The 13,994-nt window shown below is 42.6% G+C and overlaps 2 protein-coding genes across 3 annotated transcripts; one reads left to right on the forward strand and one right to left on the reverse strand.

The window, feature by feature from the left end:
- Positions 1–6: 6 nt before the first annotated feature.
- On the forward strand, positions 7–5,204 carry mrto4 (MRT4 homolog, ribosome maturation factor). The gene is made up of 8 exons (XM_041206197.1): positions 7–443; positions 622–680; positions 1,837–1,940; positions 3,832–3,913; positions 4,145–4,212; positions 4,340–4,491; positions 4,638–4,714; positions 4,910–5,204. The coding sequence occupies exons 1-8, from the start codon at positions 416–418 to the stop codon at positions 5,039–5,041; spliced, it is 702 nt and encodes a 233-aa protein (XP_041062131.1). The 5' UTR covers positions 7–415; the 3' UTR covers positions 5,042–5,204.
- Positions 5,205–6,335: 1,131 nt separating this feature from the next.
- akr7a3 (aldo-keto reductase family 7, member A3 (aflatoxin aldehyde reductase)) lies at positions 6,336–11,403 on the reverse strand. Of its 2 annotated transcripts, none has more exons than XM_041206338.1 (7): positions 11,108–11,403; positions 10,108–10,295; positions 9,453–9,557; positions 7,912–8,008; positions 7,136–7,235; positions 6,848–6,977; positions 6,336–6,626 (listed from the first exon to the last, which is right to left on the reverse strand). In XM_041206338.1, the coding sequence occupies exons 1-7, from the start codon at positions 11,364–11,366 to the stop codon at positions 6,465–6,467; spliced, it is 1,041 nt and encodes a 346-aa protein (XP_041062272.1). In that variant the 5' UTR covers positions 11,367–11,403; the 3' UTR covers positions 6,336–6,464. The 2 variants fall into 2 exon arrangements, with proteins under 2 accessions (XP_041062272.1, XP_041062273.1); XM_041206339.1 differs by having other exon boundaries at positions 10,108–10,290; positions 11,108–11,387.
- Between the last annotated feature and the right edge of the window lie 2,591 nt (positions 11,404–13,994).

The raw sequence follows: 13,994 nt of genomic DNA on the forward strand, positions 1-13,994 counted from the left end.
GTATCTCAGAATACACAGAGAGCTCGTTGCTCCGTTATTCCCGTACGGAAAGTTCCCTAGTGTCCCAGTGTGTAGCCGTAATCCATGCCCAGAACCTTGTTATTTGGATGATTCATTAAATCTGATGGGCTGTATCCGAGTCTGATCGGCTTTTACCCTTTGCAAATATTCAGGCGTTATGAAGGAGCCATTAATCCCATAAGACCCCGCGGAACGGGGTCCTGAGCGTTTTAGGCAGCGTGAGGCAAGAGAGAGAGAGCGCCGGGCCTCGGCACACCCGGAGCGGCGAGAGAGAGAGAGAGAGAGAGAGAGCGAGCGCCGGGCCTCGGCACACCCGGAGCGGCGAGAGAGAGAGAGCGCCGGGCCTCGGCACACCCGGAGCGGCGAGAAAGAGAGACAGCCGGGCCTCGGCACAATGCCGCGATCCCGGCGCGACAAACGGGGTAAGAGTCGGCTTGTCCTGGGGGGTGGACCGAATGAGTATTTTTTGGCGAATTTGACTAAATCCGAGAAGTTTCACAAACCTGGACCCGAGGCTCGGGGCCTAAATGGTCGGTTCCAGTCTCAGTTTTGCTGGTTGAAGTGTTCAACAAACTCATTCCTTTTGTGTTATTTCTGCAGTTTCTTTGACTAAAACAACAAAGAAAGGATTGCAAGTCAAACAGAACCTGATCGAGGAGGTAAGTCAATAATCGCATTGACCACATTGTCGCAACTAGAACGGCCTCTCGGGCCTCTCTCTCTGTTCTATCCCTTTCTCTGCTCCCATCCTCCAGGTCACAAGCCCCTCATCTCTGGTCATATTTCCTCACAATCTCTCCGCCTGTGACGACTCTGGGAAAATCTTTTCCTCGCCTCCCTCCTCAAATAACTTAAAACAAATTCCCAAATGTCCAGCCTTTGGCCCTCAACAAAACATTTTTGCAGCTGCCCATTGGCTCAAAAAACACCCTTGCCGCTTCCTTTCATGCCTTTATCTCCAGTACCCTACCCTGGTAGATCCTATTTTTGCTCATTAGTCATTAGTGAGATCTGGCTGGCCCATAGCAAGAACAAAAATAATCTTTGGCTTGTCTATGGTACTGATTGTACCCTTAAATCCGTGAACCTCTAACACTAGATTTGAGACTATATTGTGGCCTCCTCTGCCAATCTCTAGCTTCCCTTGCTCACCAAGTTATGATTCATGCCCACCCCTGTTCTAATTCTAAACTTGTCTTTCTCTATCTCCCCTCATGCCATCTCTTGAGCTAATCTTACCCAAGAGATTACAGAAACCCAGGTACTGTCCCTGCCTCAGCCCATCTGCTGTCCTCTCATCCATTCCTGTTTGCTCTTCTGGTTGCTGCAAACTTGAGCTCTTTTGACCAAATCCTAACTTGCTGTAAATTCTGTTCGTCCTGTGCATGCTAGCCTGCATTGGTTCCTGGTTCAGCAATGCCTGAAATTTGTAATTCTCATCTTTGCATTCAAATCCCCCTGAGGTCTTGCAACTCCCTATCTCAGTAACAATTTATCCCAATCAGTGGCCATGCATTCAGTTGCCAAGGTGCTAAACTCTGAAATTCCTTTCCTAAACTTCTCTCTTTAAAGCCTACCTTTGTCCAATCTTTCGTCACCTGCCCTAATATCTCCTTGTATGGCTATCAAATTTTGATTGATAATCCTTCTGTGCAGTTTGTTTGGTCATTTTCCCACATTCAAGGTGTGAATCAGGTTGTTGTATGGTTAATCCTTCAGCATTGAAATAAACTATCGGATGGACAATTGGCCAAAGTATGCTGACAATGTGTTTGAACCCTTATCACTGGTGTTCATTGGCTTGTCTTTTTTTAGTTAAGGAAATGTGTGGACACGTACAAGAATCTCTTTGTCTTTTCTATTGAGAATATGAGAAATAACAAACTAAAGGACATACGGAGTGCCTGGAAACATAGTCGGTAAGTCACTTGGATTTAAACTGCCCTCCCCAGACACATGCTAACTACAGTAAAATGGGACCAAGCCACTGTAAATTAATTTTATTTCTGTTTGAGCAACCTAGAAACAGGAGTAGGCCGTTCAGCCCCTTGAGCTTGTTCCGTCATTTAATTAGATTGTGGCTGATTTGTCTTATCTCCACAAAACTGCCTTGATTCTTGATCTTTTGATGCCCATATCTAACAAAAATCTTATCAGCTTCAGTTGTGAAATTTCTGTGACCCTAAACAGTTTCAAGATTTTCATCATTTGGAAAGGATTCCGATTTATCTTTTGTGGTCCCAAAGTGAACACCAAATTCCCTCTGCCACAGTTTTGCCCACTTAATCTATCACCAACCCTTTGAAACTTTCCATTGCCATCTACAATATTCACTGTCCCATCTAACTTAATTCCAGCTGCAAACTTAGATGTACAGCTTCCTATTCCTTTATTAAGTAATTTATAAATATAGCAAAAAGATACGAACCTTGTAGAGTTTTTCGAGGAGGTTACCAAGAAAGTAGATGAAGGAAAGGCTGTGGATGTTGTCTACTTGGACTTTAGTAAGGCCTTTGACAAGGTCCCACATGGGAGGTTAGTTCAGAAGGTTCAGACACTTGGTACCCATGGAGAGGTTGTAAACTGGATTCGAAATTGGCTGTGTGGGAGAAGACATAGAGTGATAGTGGATGATTGCTTCTCAGACTGGAGGTCTGTGACTAGTGGTGTGCCTCAGGGATCTGTGCTGGGACCATTGTTGGTTTGTTGTCTATATCAATGATTTGGATGATAATGTGGTAAATTGGATCAGCAAGTTTGCTGATGACACTAAGATTGGAGGGGTTGTGGACAGCGAGGAAGGCTTTCAAAGCTTGCAGAGGGATCTGGACCAACTGGAAAAATGGGCCAGAAAATGGCAGATGGAATTTAATGTGGAAAAGTGTGAGGTGTTGCATTTTGGAAGGACAAACCAAGGTAGGACATACACAGTAAATGGTAGGGCACTGAGGAGTGCAGAGGAGCAAAGGGATCTGGGAGTTCAGATACATAATTCCCTGAAAGTGGTGTCACAGGTAGACAAGGTTGTAAAGAAAGCTTTTGGCATACTGGCCTTCATAAATCAAAGTATTGAGTACAGGAGTTGGGATGTTATGGTGAGATTGTGTAAGACATTGGTGAGGCCAACTTTGGGTATTGTGTGCAGTTCTGGTCGCCTAACTACAGGAAGGATATCAGTAAGATTGAGAGAGTGCAGAGAAGCTTTACTAGGATGTTGCCGGGTCTTAAGGAGTTGAGTTACAGGGAAAAATTAAACAGGTTAGGACTTTATTCCTTGGAGCGTAGAAGAATGAGGGGAGATTTGATAGAAGTTTACAAAATTATGAGGGGCATATTCAGAGTAAATGCGAGTAGGCTCTTTCCACTTAGATTGGGAGAGATAAACTCCCAAGACATGGCTTTAGGGTGAAAGGGGAAAGGTTTGGGGGGGAACTTCTTCACTCAGAGAGTGGTTGAGTGTGCGGAACGAGCTACTATCTGACGTGGTGAATGCGGGCTCACTCTTAAGTTTTAAGAATAAATTGGATAGATACATGGATGGGAGAGGTCTGGAGGGTTATGGACTAGGTGCAGGTCAATGGGACTAGCGAAATAATATTTCGGCACAGACTAGAAGGGCCGAATGGCCTGTTTTTCTGTGCTGTTGTGTTCTATGGACCTAATACAGATCCCGGGGCCACCATTAATCCTATCTTGTCAATATCCATTATCCCTCCAGCTTCTTACCTCCTCACTGATTATTTACCCAAGTCAATGAATTGCTATCAGTCTCTTAAGTAAGTGTGAAACTTCTATTTTGTGCTTGTGCAGGTTTTTCTTTGGTAAAAACAAAGTGATGATGGTGGCACTGGGAAGAGAACCAGCAGACGAATACAAAGACGGTTTGCATAAGGTGAGATCTCAGTGACTGAGCCATGTATGGAATCTGTGACTCCATATTTCAACCTACATTTTCATAATGAAAACTCAAAAGCTTATAGGGTTAATGTTTCAGGTCTGTCTTTTCTCAGTTATAGTGAAAGGTCATTGACATGAAACATTAATCCTGCATTGCTTGTTCCAGATGCTTCCTGACCTGAATATTTCCAGCATCTGCAGAATTTTATAATGTCTTTTCCTCTAGGTCAGTAAACAGTTGCAAGGTGAAGTTGGTCTCCTGTTCACTAATCGCACAAAGGTGGAAGTGATTGAGTGAGTCTCCCAGCATTTTTCTGTCCAACCTCTTTCTGACCTGCTCGAGCTGCTTCCACTCTTACTTTTAATTCTTTGGTCTTTCTGCTGAGCTGTTCAACACACTATCTCTTGCTCCAATCTATAGGTGGTTTGATCAATACACGGAGTCTGATTTTGCTCGTGCTGGGAATACAGCTACGATGGCTGTTACACTTGATGCTGGGCCGCTGCCACAGTTCATACACTCTCTCGAGCCACAACTGCGACAGCTTGGGTTACCAACCACATTGAAGAAAGGTACTGTAATGACCAATGGCGACTCATGCAAACTGGTGATGTCAGAGTAACTAGAGGTGCTCTCGTTTTTTACTGTCACATATGAAAGAATAAGATTTGGAACTGTAGGCAATAGTTGGATTTCATTTGTGTGGTCTGTCTTCTAGGTGTTGTAACGTTATTGTCTGATTATGAAGTGTGTAAAGAAGGTGCTTCACTGACCCCTGAACAAACACGTCTTCTGGTTAGTCCTTACTTTTTAAAAAATAACTTTCAGAAACTTAAGTTACTGAGAAGCAGGTGGAATGTACCAATATGTTGGAAAAACTTACCTGAAAGTCAAAATAGAATTTTCCAAATTTGCATTTAAATAAAAATATAAATATTGGTGACATGGACACAATGTAAATTATTAATTGTCCACTCTCGTCTCTCCCAGAAACTGCTTGGTGTTGAGATGGCTGCCTTCAAATTGACTATAAACTGTGTGTGGAACTCTGAGACTGGTGAATTTGAGCTACTGACAGCAACTGGTGCAAGAAGCAACAGAGGTGGAGGAGATGGAAGATGAGCAGGACTGATTGGAAGTTCAAGAGCTGCAGTCTGTGTGTGCCATCAGTGTTAACCTTCAGTGGCTAATGAGCAATGTCATGAACATTTGGAATATCAGTTGTTGCAGTAATGGACACTAACTTTAGTGTGGATTTTTAATAAAAGTTTGGAACTTCAACAGATTTATTGGCCGGGTCTCACCTAATGGTTGAAGAGGCACGCAATGTCTGAGATTAATTGGTTTCTACCGACCTTCAGGGAACCTACTGATTTAACACTCATAGTCAAAAGAACTCTTGTTTATATAGCTCCTTCCTGAGCTCTTCACAGCTAATGATCAGCTTTGACATGTAGTCACTATTGTAGGTGGCAGCTAATTTATGGGCAGCAAGATACCACTAACACCAGTGACGTAAATAATCCAGATCTGTTTTTTGGGAGATTATCACTGGGAGATAGACGTTAACCAGAATGCCCTGTTCTTGGAATAGGGCCCTAGCATCTTTTATATCCACGCACACAAGTAGGCAGGTTACCAGTTTAACATCAGGGACTGTAGCATAGTGATAATGTTATGGACTAGTAATCCAGAGCCATAGACATGAGTTCAAATAATATTATGGCAGCTGTGGGAATTTAAAATTAATTAAGCTGGAATAAAAAGCTAGTCTCAATAATCATGAAACTACCAGATTGTTGGGGGAAAACTATCTGGTTTATTAATGTCCTTCAGGAGAGGAAATTTACTATCATTAGCTGGTCTGACCTACATATAACTCCTAACTGCCCTTTGAAATGGCATAGCACGTCACTCAGTTGTATCAAACTGCTATAGGAAAACAAGCACTGTGGGTGTACCTATCCACATGGACTGCAGAGATTCAAAAAGGTAGATCACCTTCAAGGGTAATTGGCAATGAGCAACACTTGCTCATTTTAGGATATTCATCTTGTTTCATATGAATCCTCCCCATGTCTGATGCAATGGATGAGTCAAGCGTTAACAAATATATAAATGGTCAATTAGTCTTGGTTTTAATTCTCCATTGGAGATAGATTTAAAACAAATATTTCTGTACTTTCAGTAACAGCTTTGATCTGGTTGCAGTTTATGTTTACAGTTCAATTCTCCAAGTCATTGAATTGGAGTAACTAAAAAGGTCCTCAGTGCAATCTCCTTTATCTTACTGGTGTTTTTGTCCTAGGCTGCCTGATTCCTTATCACGGGAAATTTACCTCAGCCATCTATATCTGTAAATCATTTCCCATTTCCACCAGGATTACTGGCAGCCAAATCATCAGAACATAATCAGTTACATGAATCATTTTATCCATATCCAGACACATTAAATGATCTTAGAACCAGGTTTGACAAAATATGTGGTAATTATTAAATTCATTATTTGTGTGTATATTTTAAGCCCTCCTTATTGAGGTCTTCTCTATCGAAAATAATTTGGACAATCATGTGCCACGAGATTCCAAGCTTCATTAAAGGCCTCGACCACAGCTGGGACAAGTGGCCCTTCCTCAGACGCAGCCAGGTTCAGGTAAAGCTGCTCCATCATTGACATCCCAATTATAACACCGTCACCAAGATCTCCCTGGAGAAAAATAAGAAATCAGCCGTTGTATTAATTGTAGGTGAACAATGGAGAATGAGTAATAGGCTGGGGAGTATCTGAACAGGGAAGGTGGAGAATGAGTAGGCTAGGCTCCACCTGTGAACAGTTTTCAAAATGCCAAATGCAAATCATGGACACGCTATGTTTCCACCAGGGTTACAATTTATGACAATATCTATATTGTGGAATCCGTGCCATACCCGGAGTTTGGAGTGATGATACATCCATCTTAATGCTGCTGCTGTCGGGCTTGGCTTCTCAGAACTGTAAGTTGCATCTATTGATTTCTTCACAAGATCTAAAGCTCGGAAATGATGCTCTTTCCAATACCTAAGACATTGCAAGAAAAAAAAAGTTCACTGTAAGAACAGAAAATGTGGAGCTCAGAAATTCCTGGAAATCAGCTGCAATTCAGAAGCTAAACGACTCATTGCAATAGGGGTGGGTTAGATTGTGAAGCCTAAGCCATGGACAGCTGCTGAGCTCACCTGTTTCTATAAGCCTCGGCCCAGCTGTTTCCAAAGAAGCGACCAGTGGGCTGTTTCTCATTTTTGTCTTCAAACTGATATTTCCCAGTCAGTAGCCCACCTGCACCAATGAGACATACTTTATATACTCTCTATTCATCAGGGTTCCAGCATACACACCCCTCAACACCCTGAGGCCTCTGCAATGCTGCTTATGATCGTGATCATTCTCCAGTGAGCAGGGATATCCATGCTTTCCTCAGTTGCTGAGGCCAGGGGCAGCAGGAAAGGAAAATGGTGGGGGGCAGCAGGAAAGGGAAATGGGGAGGGCATCTGAAATAAAAACAGAAAACGCTGGAAAAACTCAGCAGGTCTGAGAGAGAAACAGAGTTAACATTTTGAGTCCATTTGACTTCTTCAGAGCCCTGAAAAAGAGTCATACAGACTCAAAATGTTAACCCTGTTTCTCTCTCCACAGATGCTGCCAGACCTGCTGAGTTTTTCCAGCATTTTTTGTTTTTATTTCAGATTTCCAGCATCCGCAGTATTTATTATGGGGAGGGAGTCATTGGATATGGAGTCCACATGTAGCTCTGACTGCTGTGTGGTGGAAATGGTCTAACTTAGCACAGGGAACATTGCAGCTCAGCCACTGGACTTCAAACTACTTGGAAACCTTTACTGAATATCCACATGATGTTGAGCTTGATAATTCAGAAGGGTCAATTTCAGTAAGAATGTTTGCTATGTTCTGACATTCATCCCAACTTTCATCTACTTCTAGGATGATACTGTACCTGCAAGCGGGTTGTAGGCGTAAAATCTTATCCCAAAATGCCGGAGACAAGGTAAGAGTTCTGTCTCCACTTGCCGGGTGGTGGCATTGTACATTCCCTATAAACAGAAATAAATTATTCCAGAGCAAATAGCCTATATGTGGAAAACACGCATCCAAGTGGAATAATGGGTATTAACTACAACACGTGGTCTCAGATATTTAGCTGTGACCAACAAATGGTAACCGTATAGTGCCTTTCACAACTGCCAGACATCTCAAAGTGCTTTTGAAGCATAGTCACTGGTGTAATGTCAAAAGTGTGATAATGACCAGATAACCTTTTTGGTGATGGCATAAAAATAGGCCAGGATAAAGGGGAGAATTCCCCAGCTCTTTTTCAAAATACTGTCATGGGATCTTTTATATCCACTTAACAGAGCAAATAGCGCTGGCCCCAGTTCAATGCCTCATCCAAAAGATAGCACTTTTAAAGTAGAAAAACATTCCATGAGGTATAATCAAACAAAACTTCACATTGAGCTAAGAAAGAAGATATCAGTGCAGGTGGCTAAAAGCTTGGTCAAAGCGGACAGTTTTAAAGAAAGTCTTAAAGGAATTGAGAGAAGAGGTTTATGAATGGAATTCAAATTGCTGAAGTCATACATGTCAAATTGTGGAGTGAAAGCAGTGGCACACAAAGACAGAGTTCTCTGGCACTGGCAATAATCCAGGAGCAAGTTGATCATATGTTGTTGGGATGTGGCCCCGGGCAGTGATTTTCCAGTATGAGAAAATCATTCACAGGGACCATGTTCTGGCCTCAAAAGGACAGTGTCCAAATTTCCATTATTACAGCAAACAACCGATATTGCTTTTTATTCTTTCATGGGATGTGGGCGTCATTGGCTAGGCCAGCATTTATTGCCGTTTATAATTGTCCTGGAGAAGGTGGTAGTGAGCCATCTTCTTGAACCCTGCAGTCCATGTGGTGTAGGTACACCAACAGTGCTTATAACATTATTAACATAATAAAACAATCCAAGGCACAAAGTCTGACACTGAATCATATAAGGAGGTATTAGGGTATGTAACCAAAAGCTCAAACTGGTGGGTTTTAAGAAGCACCTTAAAGGAGGAAAGAGAGGTACAGGAGATGCTCAAGAAACCAGAATTGGAGGTATGCAAAAATCTTGGAGGGGAGTGGGAGAGGATGAGGTTACAGAGATATGGAAGGTGAGGCCGTGGAAAATATTGTAAACAAGAAAGAGAATTTTAAAATTGAGGCATGGCTTAATCAGAAGCCAGTGTAGGTCAGCGGGCATAGAGGTGATGAGTGTGAGTGACTGGAACTTGGTGTAGGTTAGGGCATGTGCAGCAAGTTTTGGATGATCTCAAGTTTACAGACAGTAGAACATATGCATTGTCATTGGTCAAAAAACAGAAGTAACATACTAATTAATCCACAGATACAAGAAAAAACATCAGATCAGCACAATAACTAAATGAGGAGCTCAGTGCTAGATCCTCCAGCAAGTTGGATGTTGCCAATCTTTGACGTACCTGATAGATGGTGGGAAGGACCCAGTTGTTATATTTACAGATTGAATACACCTCTGCTACTTCCCATGAAGCATAGTTTGAGAGGCCAAATTCTTTAAACTTCCCCTGAAAAGAAATCCACGTTAAACCATTCTGATTTCTTACAAGTTATTTCACAGCAAAAAGGTCTAACACCAACTGCGTCGTTAACGGAATCCCTGTCCTCACCACAAAATAAAGACATTTGACAGAGATTTATCAGATAATCTCAAACTGCTCAAAGCGTTTTCTATGCAGCGAATCACTCTGAAGGACATTACTGTTTTATACCTTTCTCACAAGACTTAATGATATAAATCTTTTAGTTGTCTTTGAAGAAGGAATGTTGACCATGACCCAGGCAGAACTCCCTGCTCTTCCTTCACAAATCTTGGGATCTTTTGACATCCCTCAGGCAATTGAGAAAGATAAACAGGATCTCAGGTTAACTCCTCAACCTAAGAGCAGCGCTTCCAAAAATCCTGTACTTATTGTACTGCACGTGAGACTAATTGGAAAGCTCTTTCATCAAGATGGCAGACATATCAAGCCAAATAGCCCTCAATCTCCACCACAGTATTCCTTGCCTGCTCTGCATGTCCAGTCTCAGTGTTAAATTCTAATATCCACATTGTACCTGTTGGTGAAGCTCCTGACAGGCAGCCAGCGTTTCCTCAATTGGTGTCTCATGGTCTGGGGCGTGAAGATAGAGGATCTCAACACTTTCCCTTTGTAGATGTTCCAACGATGTATTCAACTGACATCGGACACTCTCCGCTTTCAATGTCTTCCCATCCCATGGATTCACTTTAGTTGCAATCTTTACTTTAATATACAGAAAGAAACAGTAATCAGTGAAAAATCAAGGAACAAAAAGATACAAGGAGAATGAGAGGTAATCTCACTGAAACATACACAGTTCTGAAGGGACTTGACAGGGTAGACCGATAGCTAAGTTAGCTCAATGCAAGCTTGAGGAATAGCACTTTATCTATTGACTCTGCACTCGGGACTTAACATCCAGTTCAACAACTTTGCATCAAAACCTTTGTCTTCATCTTGTGTGATTTTTTCCCTTTATTTTTGTTTCTTTCCTTCCTTCCATGTTACATTCAGATGGCTGCTTTATAGCCATTCACACCTCACATGGACACTTTTGTTTCTGCACTATACTCTTCACCACTCTCTTTGATTGTTGCATCATGAAATATTTTGTTATTTAATTTCTCATGCCCTTCTCCCTATCACAGACCTTCCCTTTTGTTCTCTAACCCCATCTGCCCCCACCCCCCAACACTTTTATCTTCCTTCATTTCTGGATGAAAGATAATCTCGAACTGCGATCCACAGATGTTACCTGACCTGCTGAGTATTTCCAGCATTTTTGTTTTTAGTTCTAACAGGTAGGATGTTTCCCCTGGCTGCGGAACCTATTTAGGACTGAGATGAGCTCTTTGGGGTTGTGGTGCTTCATCGTTGAGTGTATTTAAAGCTGAGATAAGCAGATTTTTGAGGTCTCAGGGAATGAAGGGATACTGGGGAGTTGAGGTGAAAAATCCTCCACGGTCGTATTGAATGCGCAGCAGGCTGTATGAGCCGAATCATTTACTCCTACTCCTAGGGCCCGGGCTCCTCACCTTTCTGTCCGAGTCCCATCGATCCCATGATCTGCTCCGAGCGACCGTCCGCGTACATAATCGCGCCGTCCAGTTCGTTGTGCCCACGTTCCATGAACGCGCACACCATTGCCGCGCTTTGTTTGGCATCCACGCGTCGCCCAAACTCCATGGTTCCGAGAACAGTTCGGGGTCGCGTTAAAGCAGAACTGGACATGATGCGAGAAATGACAAGCCTCCACCCTGATACAGAACGCAAACACAAAGCAATGGCCAACATGGCAGCCAGGGCGGGGCCGAAGAGTTCAAGTAGGTCACGGGTGAACGTCACCAAGCCCCGCCCATTCCAGAGCGCATTCGCCGAAGCCCAAGCGCGTGACAATGTCAAGTAGCTGTCACATATGGTCATTGCCTGTCAGATAGAGAGAGAGAGAGAGGTGGAGGGGGGGGGGTGGTGTGGTTGTAGGGACAAACAAGCAGTGATAGAAGCAGATCATCAAAAGATGTCAACGACAATAGTACAATAGAACACATAGGTGTTAAAGTTAAAGTTGGTGATATTATCTAAACGAATGTGCTAATTAAGAATGGATGGTAGGGCACTCAAGGTATAGCTCTAGTGGGGGGATTTTTTTAATTTTTTTTTAAATAATGGAAATAGGTGGGAAAAGGAAAATCTTTATAATTTATTGGAAAAAAAAGGAAGGGGGAAACAGAAAGGGGGTGGGGATGGGGGAGGGAGCTCACGACCTAAAGTTGTTGAATTCAATATTCAGTCCGGAAGGCTGTAAAGTGCCTAGTCGGAAGATGGGGTGTTGTTCCTCCAGTTTGCGTTGGGCTTCACTGGAACAATGCAGCAAGCCAAGGACAGACATGTGGGCAAGAGAGCAGGGTGGAGTGTTAAAATGGCAAGCGACAGGGAGGTTTGGGTCATTCTTGCGGACAGACCGCAGGTGTTCTGCAAAGCGGTCGCCCAGTTTACGTTTGGTCTCTCCAATGTAGAGGAGAGACCAAACGTAAACTGGGCGACCGCTTTGCAGAACACCTGCGGTCTGTCCGCAAGAATGACCCAAACCTCCCTGTCGCTTGCCATTTTAACACTCCACCCTGCTCTCTTGCCCACATGTCTGTCCTTGGCTTGCTGCATTGTTCCAGTGAAGCCCAACGCAAACTGGAGGAACAACACCCCATCTTCCGACTAGGCACTTTACAGCCTTCCGGACTGAATATTGAATTCAACAACTTTAGGTCGTGAGCTCCCTCCCCCATCCCCACCCCCTTTCTGTTTCCCCCTTCCTTTTTTTTCCAATAAATTATAAAGATTTTCCTTTTCCCACCTATTTCCATTATTTTAAAAAAAAACCCCACTAGAGCTATACCTTGAGTGCCCTACCATCCATTCTTAATTAGCACATTCGTTTAGATAATATCACCAACTTTAATACCTATGTGTTCTATTGTACTATTGTCGTTGACATCTTTTGATGATCTGCTTCTATCACAACTTGTTTGTGCCTACAACCACACCCCCCCCTTCCACCTCTCTCTCTCTCTATCTTTCCGCCCCCCACACACACACCTTAAACCAGCTTATATTTCAACTCTTTCTTGGACTCGAACTCAAGTTCTGTCGAAGGGTCATGAGGACTCGAAACGTCAACTCTTTTCTTCTCCGCCGATGCTGCCAGACCTGGAGTTTTTCCAGGTAATTCTGTTTTTGTTTTGGATTTCCAGCATCCGCAGTTTTTTTGTTTTTGTCATTGCCTGTCACTTTGTTTAGCAAAATGTTACTTGCCACTATCAATCCAAGCTTAGAATTGTTTATTGAGTGTACAATCGTGAATTGAACTGAAGACTGCAATTATCAATTAGCAGCACAACTTCTGTCATAATAGAGTAAAGCAATTTGCATTTGTGTAACATTTTTAAACTAGTAAAACGTCCCTAGAAATCATTATCAAACAAAACTTGACACCAAGGCACTTAAGGAAATATTAAGATAGGTGGTCAAGGATGTAGTTTTAAGAAACACTTTAAAGGACAAGGAGGTAGAGAGGCTGTTTGAGAAGTTTAGGAAGATTCCAGAGCTGAGGGCTAGGTAAGATAGCACAGTTGCTAATAGTGGAGCGTTTAAAATCAGGGATACACAAGAGGTCAGAGTTGGAGAAGAACACAGATCTGGAAGGGTTTTTGTGCTGCAGGAGATAGGGAAGGGCAAGACGACAGAGGGATTTCAAAGCAAGGATGAGATTTTACAATCCAGGGAATGCTAGAGTCAATGTAAGTATGCAGTACAGGGAAAGTCACTGGTGAAATAGCTGAAGATGAATATATCCCTGAAGAACAAAAGTTCCACATATACAGTCAAGCAACCACGGACAATATATAAGGTAAGATACAAGAAAAACTGTCATCGAGCAACTTGAGAGAATTATAGATAACAACAACAGGACACAAGAAAATATTAAGAGTTACAAAATTGTAACAAAAAAAGTTGCAAGTGGTATAAAGGCTAATAATGAGATGAAAGCAAAATACTGTGAATGCTGGAAATCTGAAATAAAAAAATGCCAGAAAAGCTCAGTAAGTCTGGCAGCATCTGTGGAGAGAAACAGAGTTAACGTTTTGACTGTATGACTTCATCAGAGCTAAACAGAAGTAGAAATGTGATGGATTTTATACTGTTTAAGGGGGGGTAGAGCAAGATAGAAGGGAGCTAAGGAGAGATTGACAAAGCTAAAGGGAGTGTTAACAGTAGTGATAAAGATGAAAGAGGGTGCAGATAGTGACAAAGTTAAGAGCAGAATGTGTTAATAGCAGAACAAGGGTCAGGATTCTGTGAAAGCACAACATAGAAACAGTGACAGATGGTCCTGTGGGGGGTGTTTGGGCAAAAAGGATAAAATGA

This window comes from Carcharodon carcharias, chromosome 15, assembly GCF_017639515.1.
Source record: "Carcharodon carcharias isolate sCarCar2 chromosome 15, sCarCar2.pri, whole genome shotgun sequence".
NCBI classification, from domain to species: domain Eukaryota; kingdom Metazoa; phylum Chordata; class Chondrichthyes; order Lamniformes; family Lamnidae; genus Carcharodon; species Carcharodon carcharias.

What these genes read in the sequence shown, in the direction of transcription:
- mrto4 (XM_041206197.1), top strand. Translation starts at nt 416, where the DNA reads ATGCCGCGATCCCGGCGCGACAAACGGG. An exon ending in ACAAAGACGGTTTGCATAAG is followed by an intron (nt 3,914 to 4,144) that starts GTGAGATCTCAG and finishes CTTTTCCTCTAG; the next exon opens with GTCAGTAAACAGTTGCAAGG. An exon ending in ACAAAGGTGGAAGTGATTGA is followed by an intron (nt 4,213 to 4,339) that starts GTGAGTCTCCCA and finishes TCCAATCTATAG; the next exon opens with GTGGTTTGATCAATACACGG.
- akr7a3 (XM_041206338.1), bottom strand. Translation starts at nt 11,366, where the DNA reads ATGTTGGCCATTGCTTTGTGTTTGCGTTCTGTATCAGGGTGGAGGCTT. An exon ending in TCCTTCCCACCATCTATCAG is followed by an intron (nt 8,009 to 9,452) that starts GTACGTCAAAGA and finishes TTCTGTTTATAG; the next exon opens with GGAATGTACAATGCCACCAC. An exon ending in ATCATCACTCCAAACTCCGG is followed by an intron (nt 6,627 to 6,847) that starts GTATGGCACGGA and finishes ATTTTTCTCCAG; the next exon opens with GGAGATCTTGGTGACGGTGT.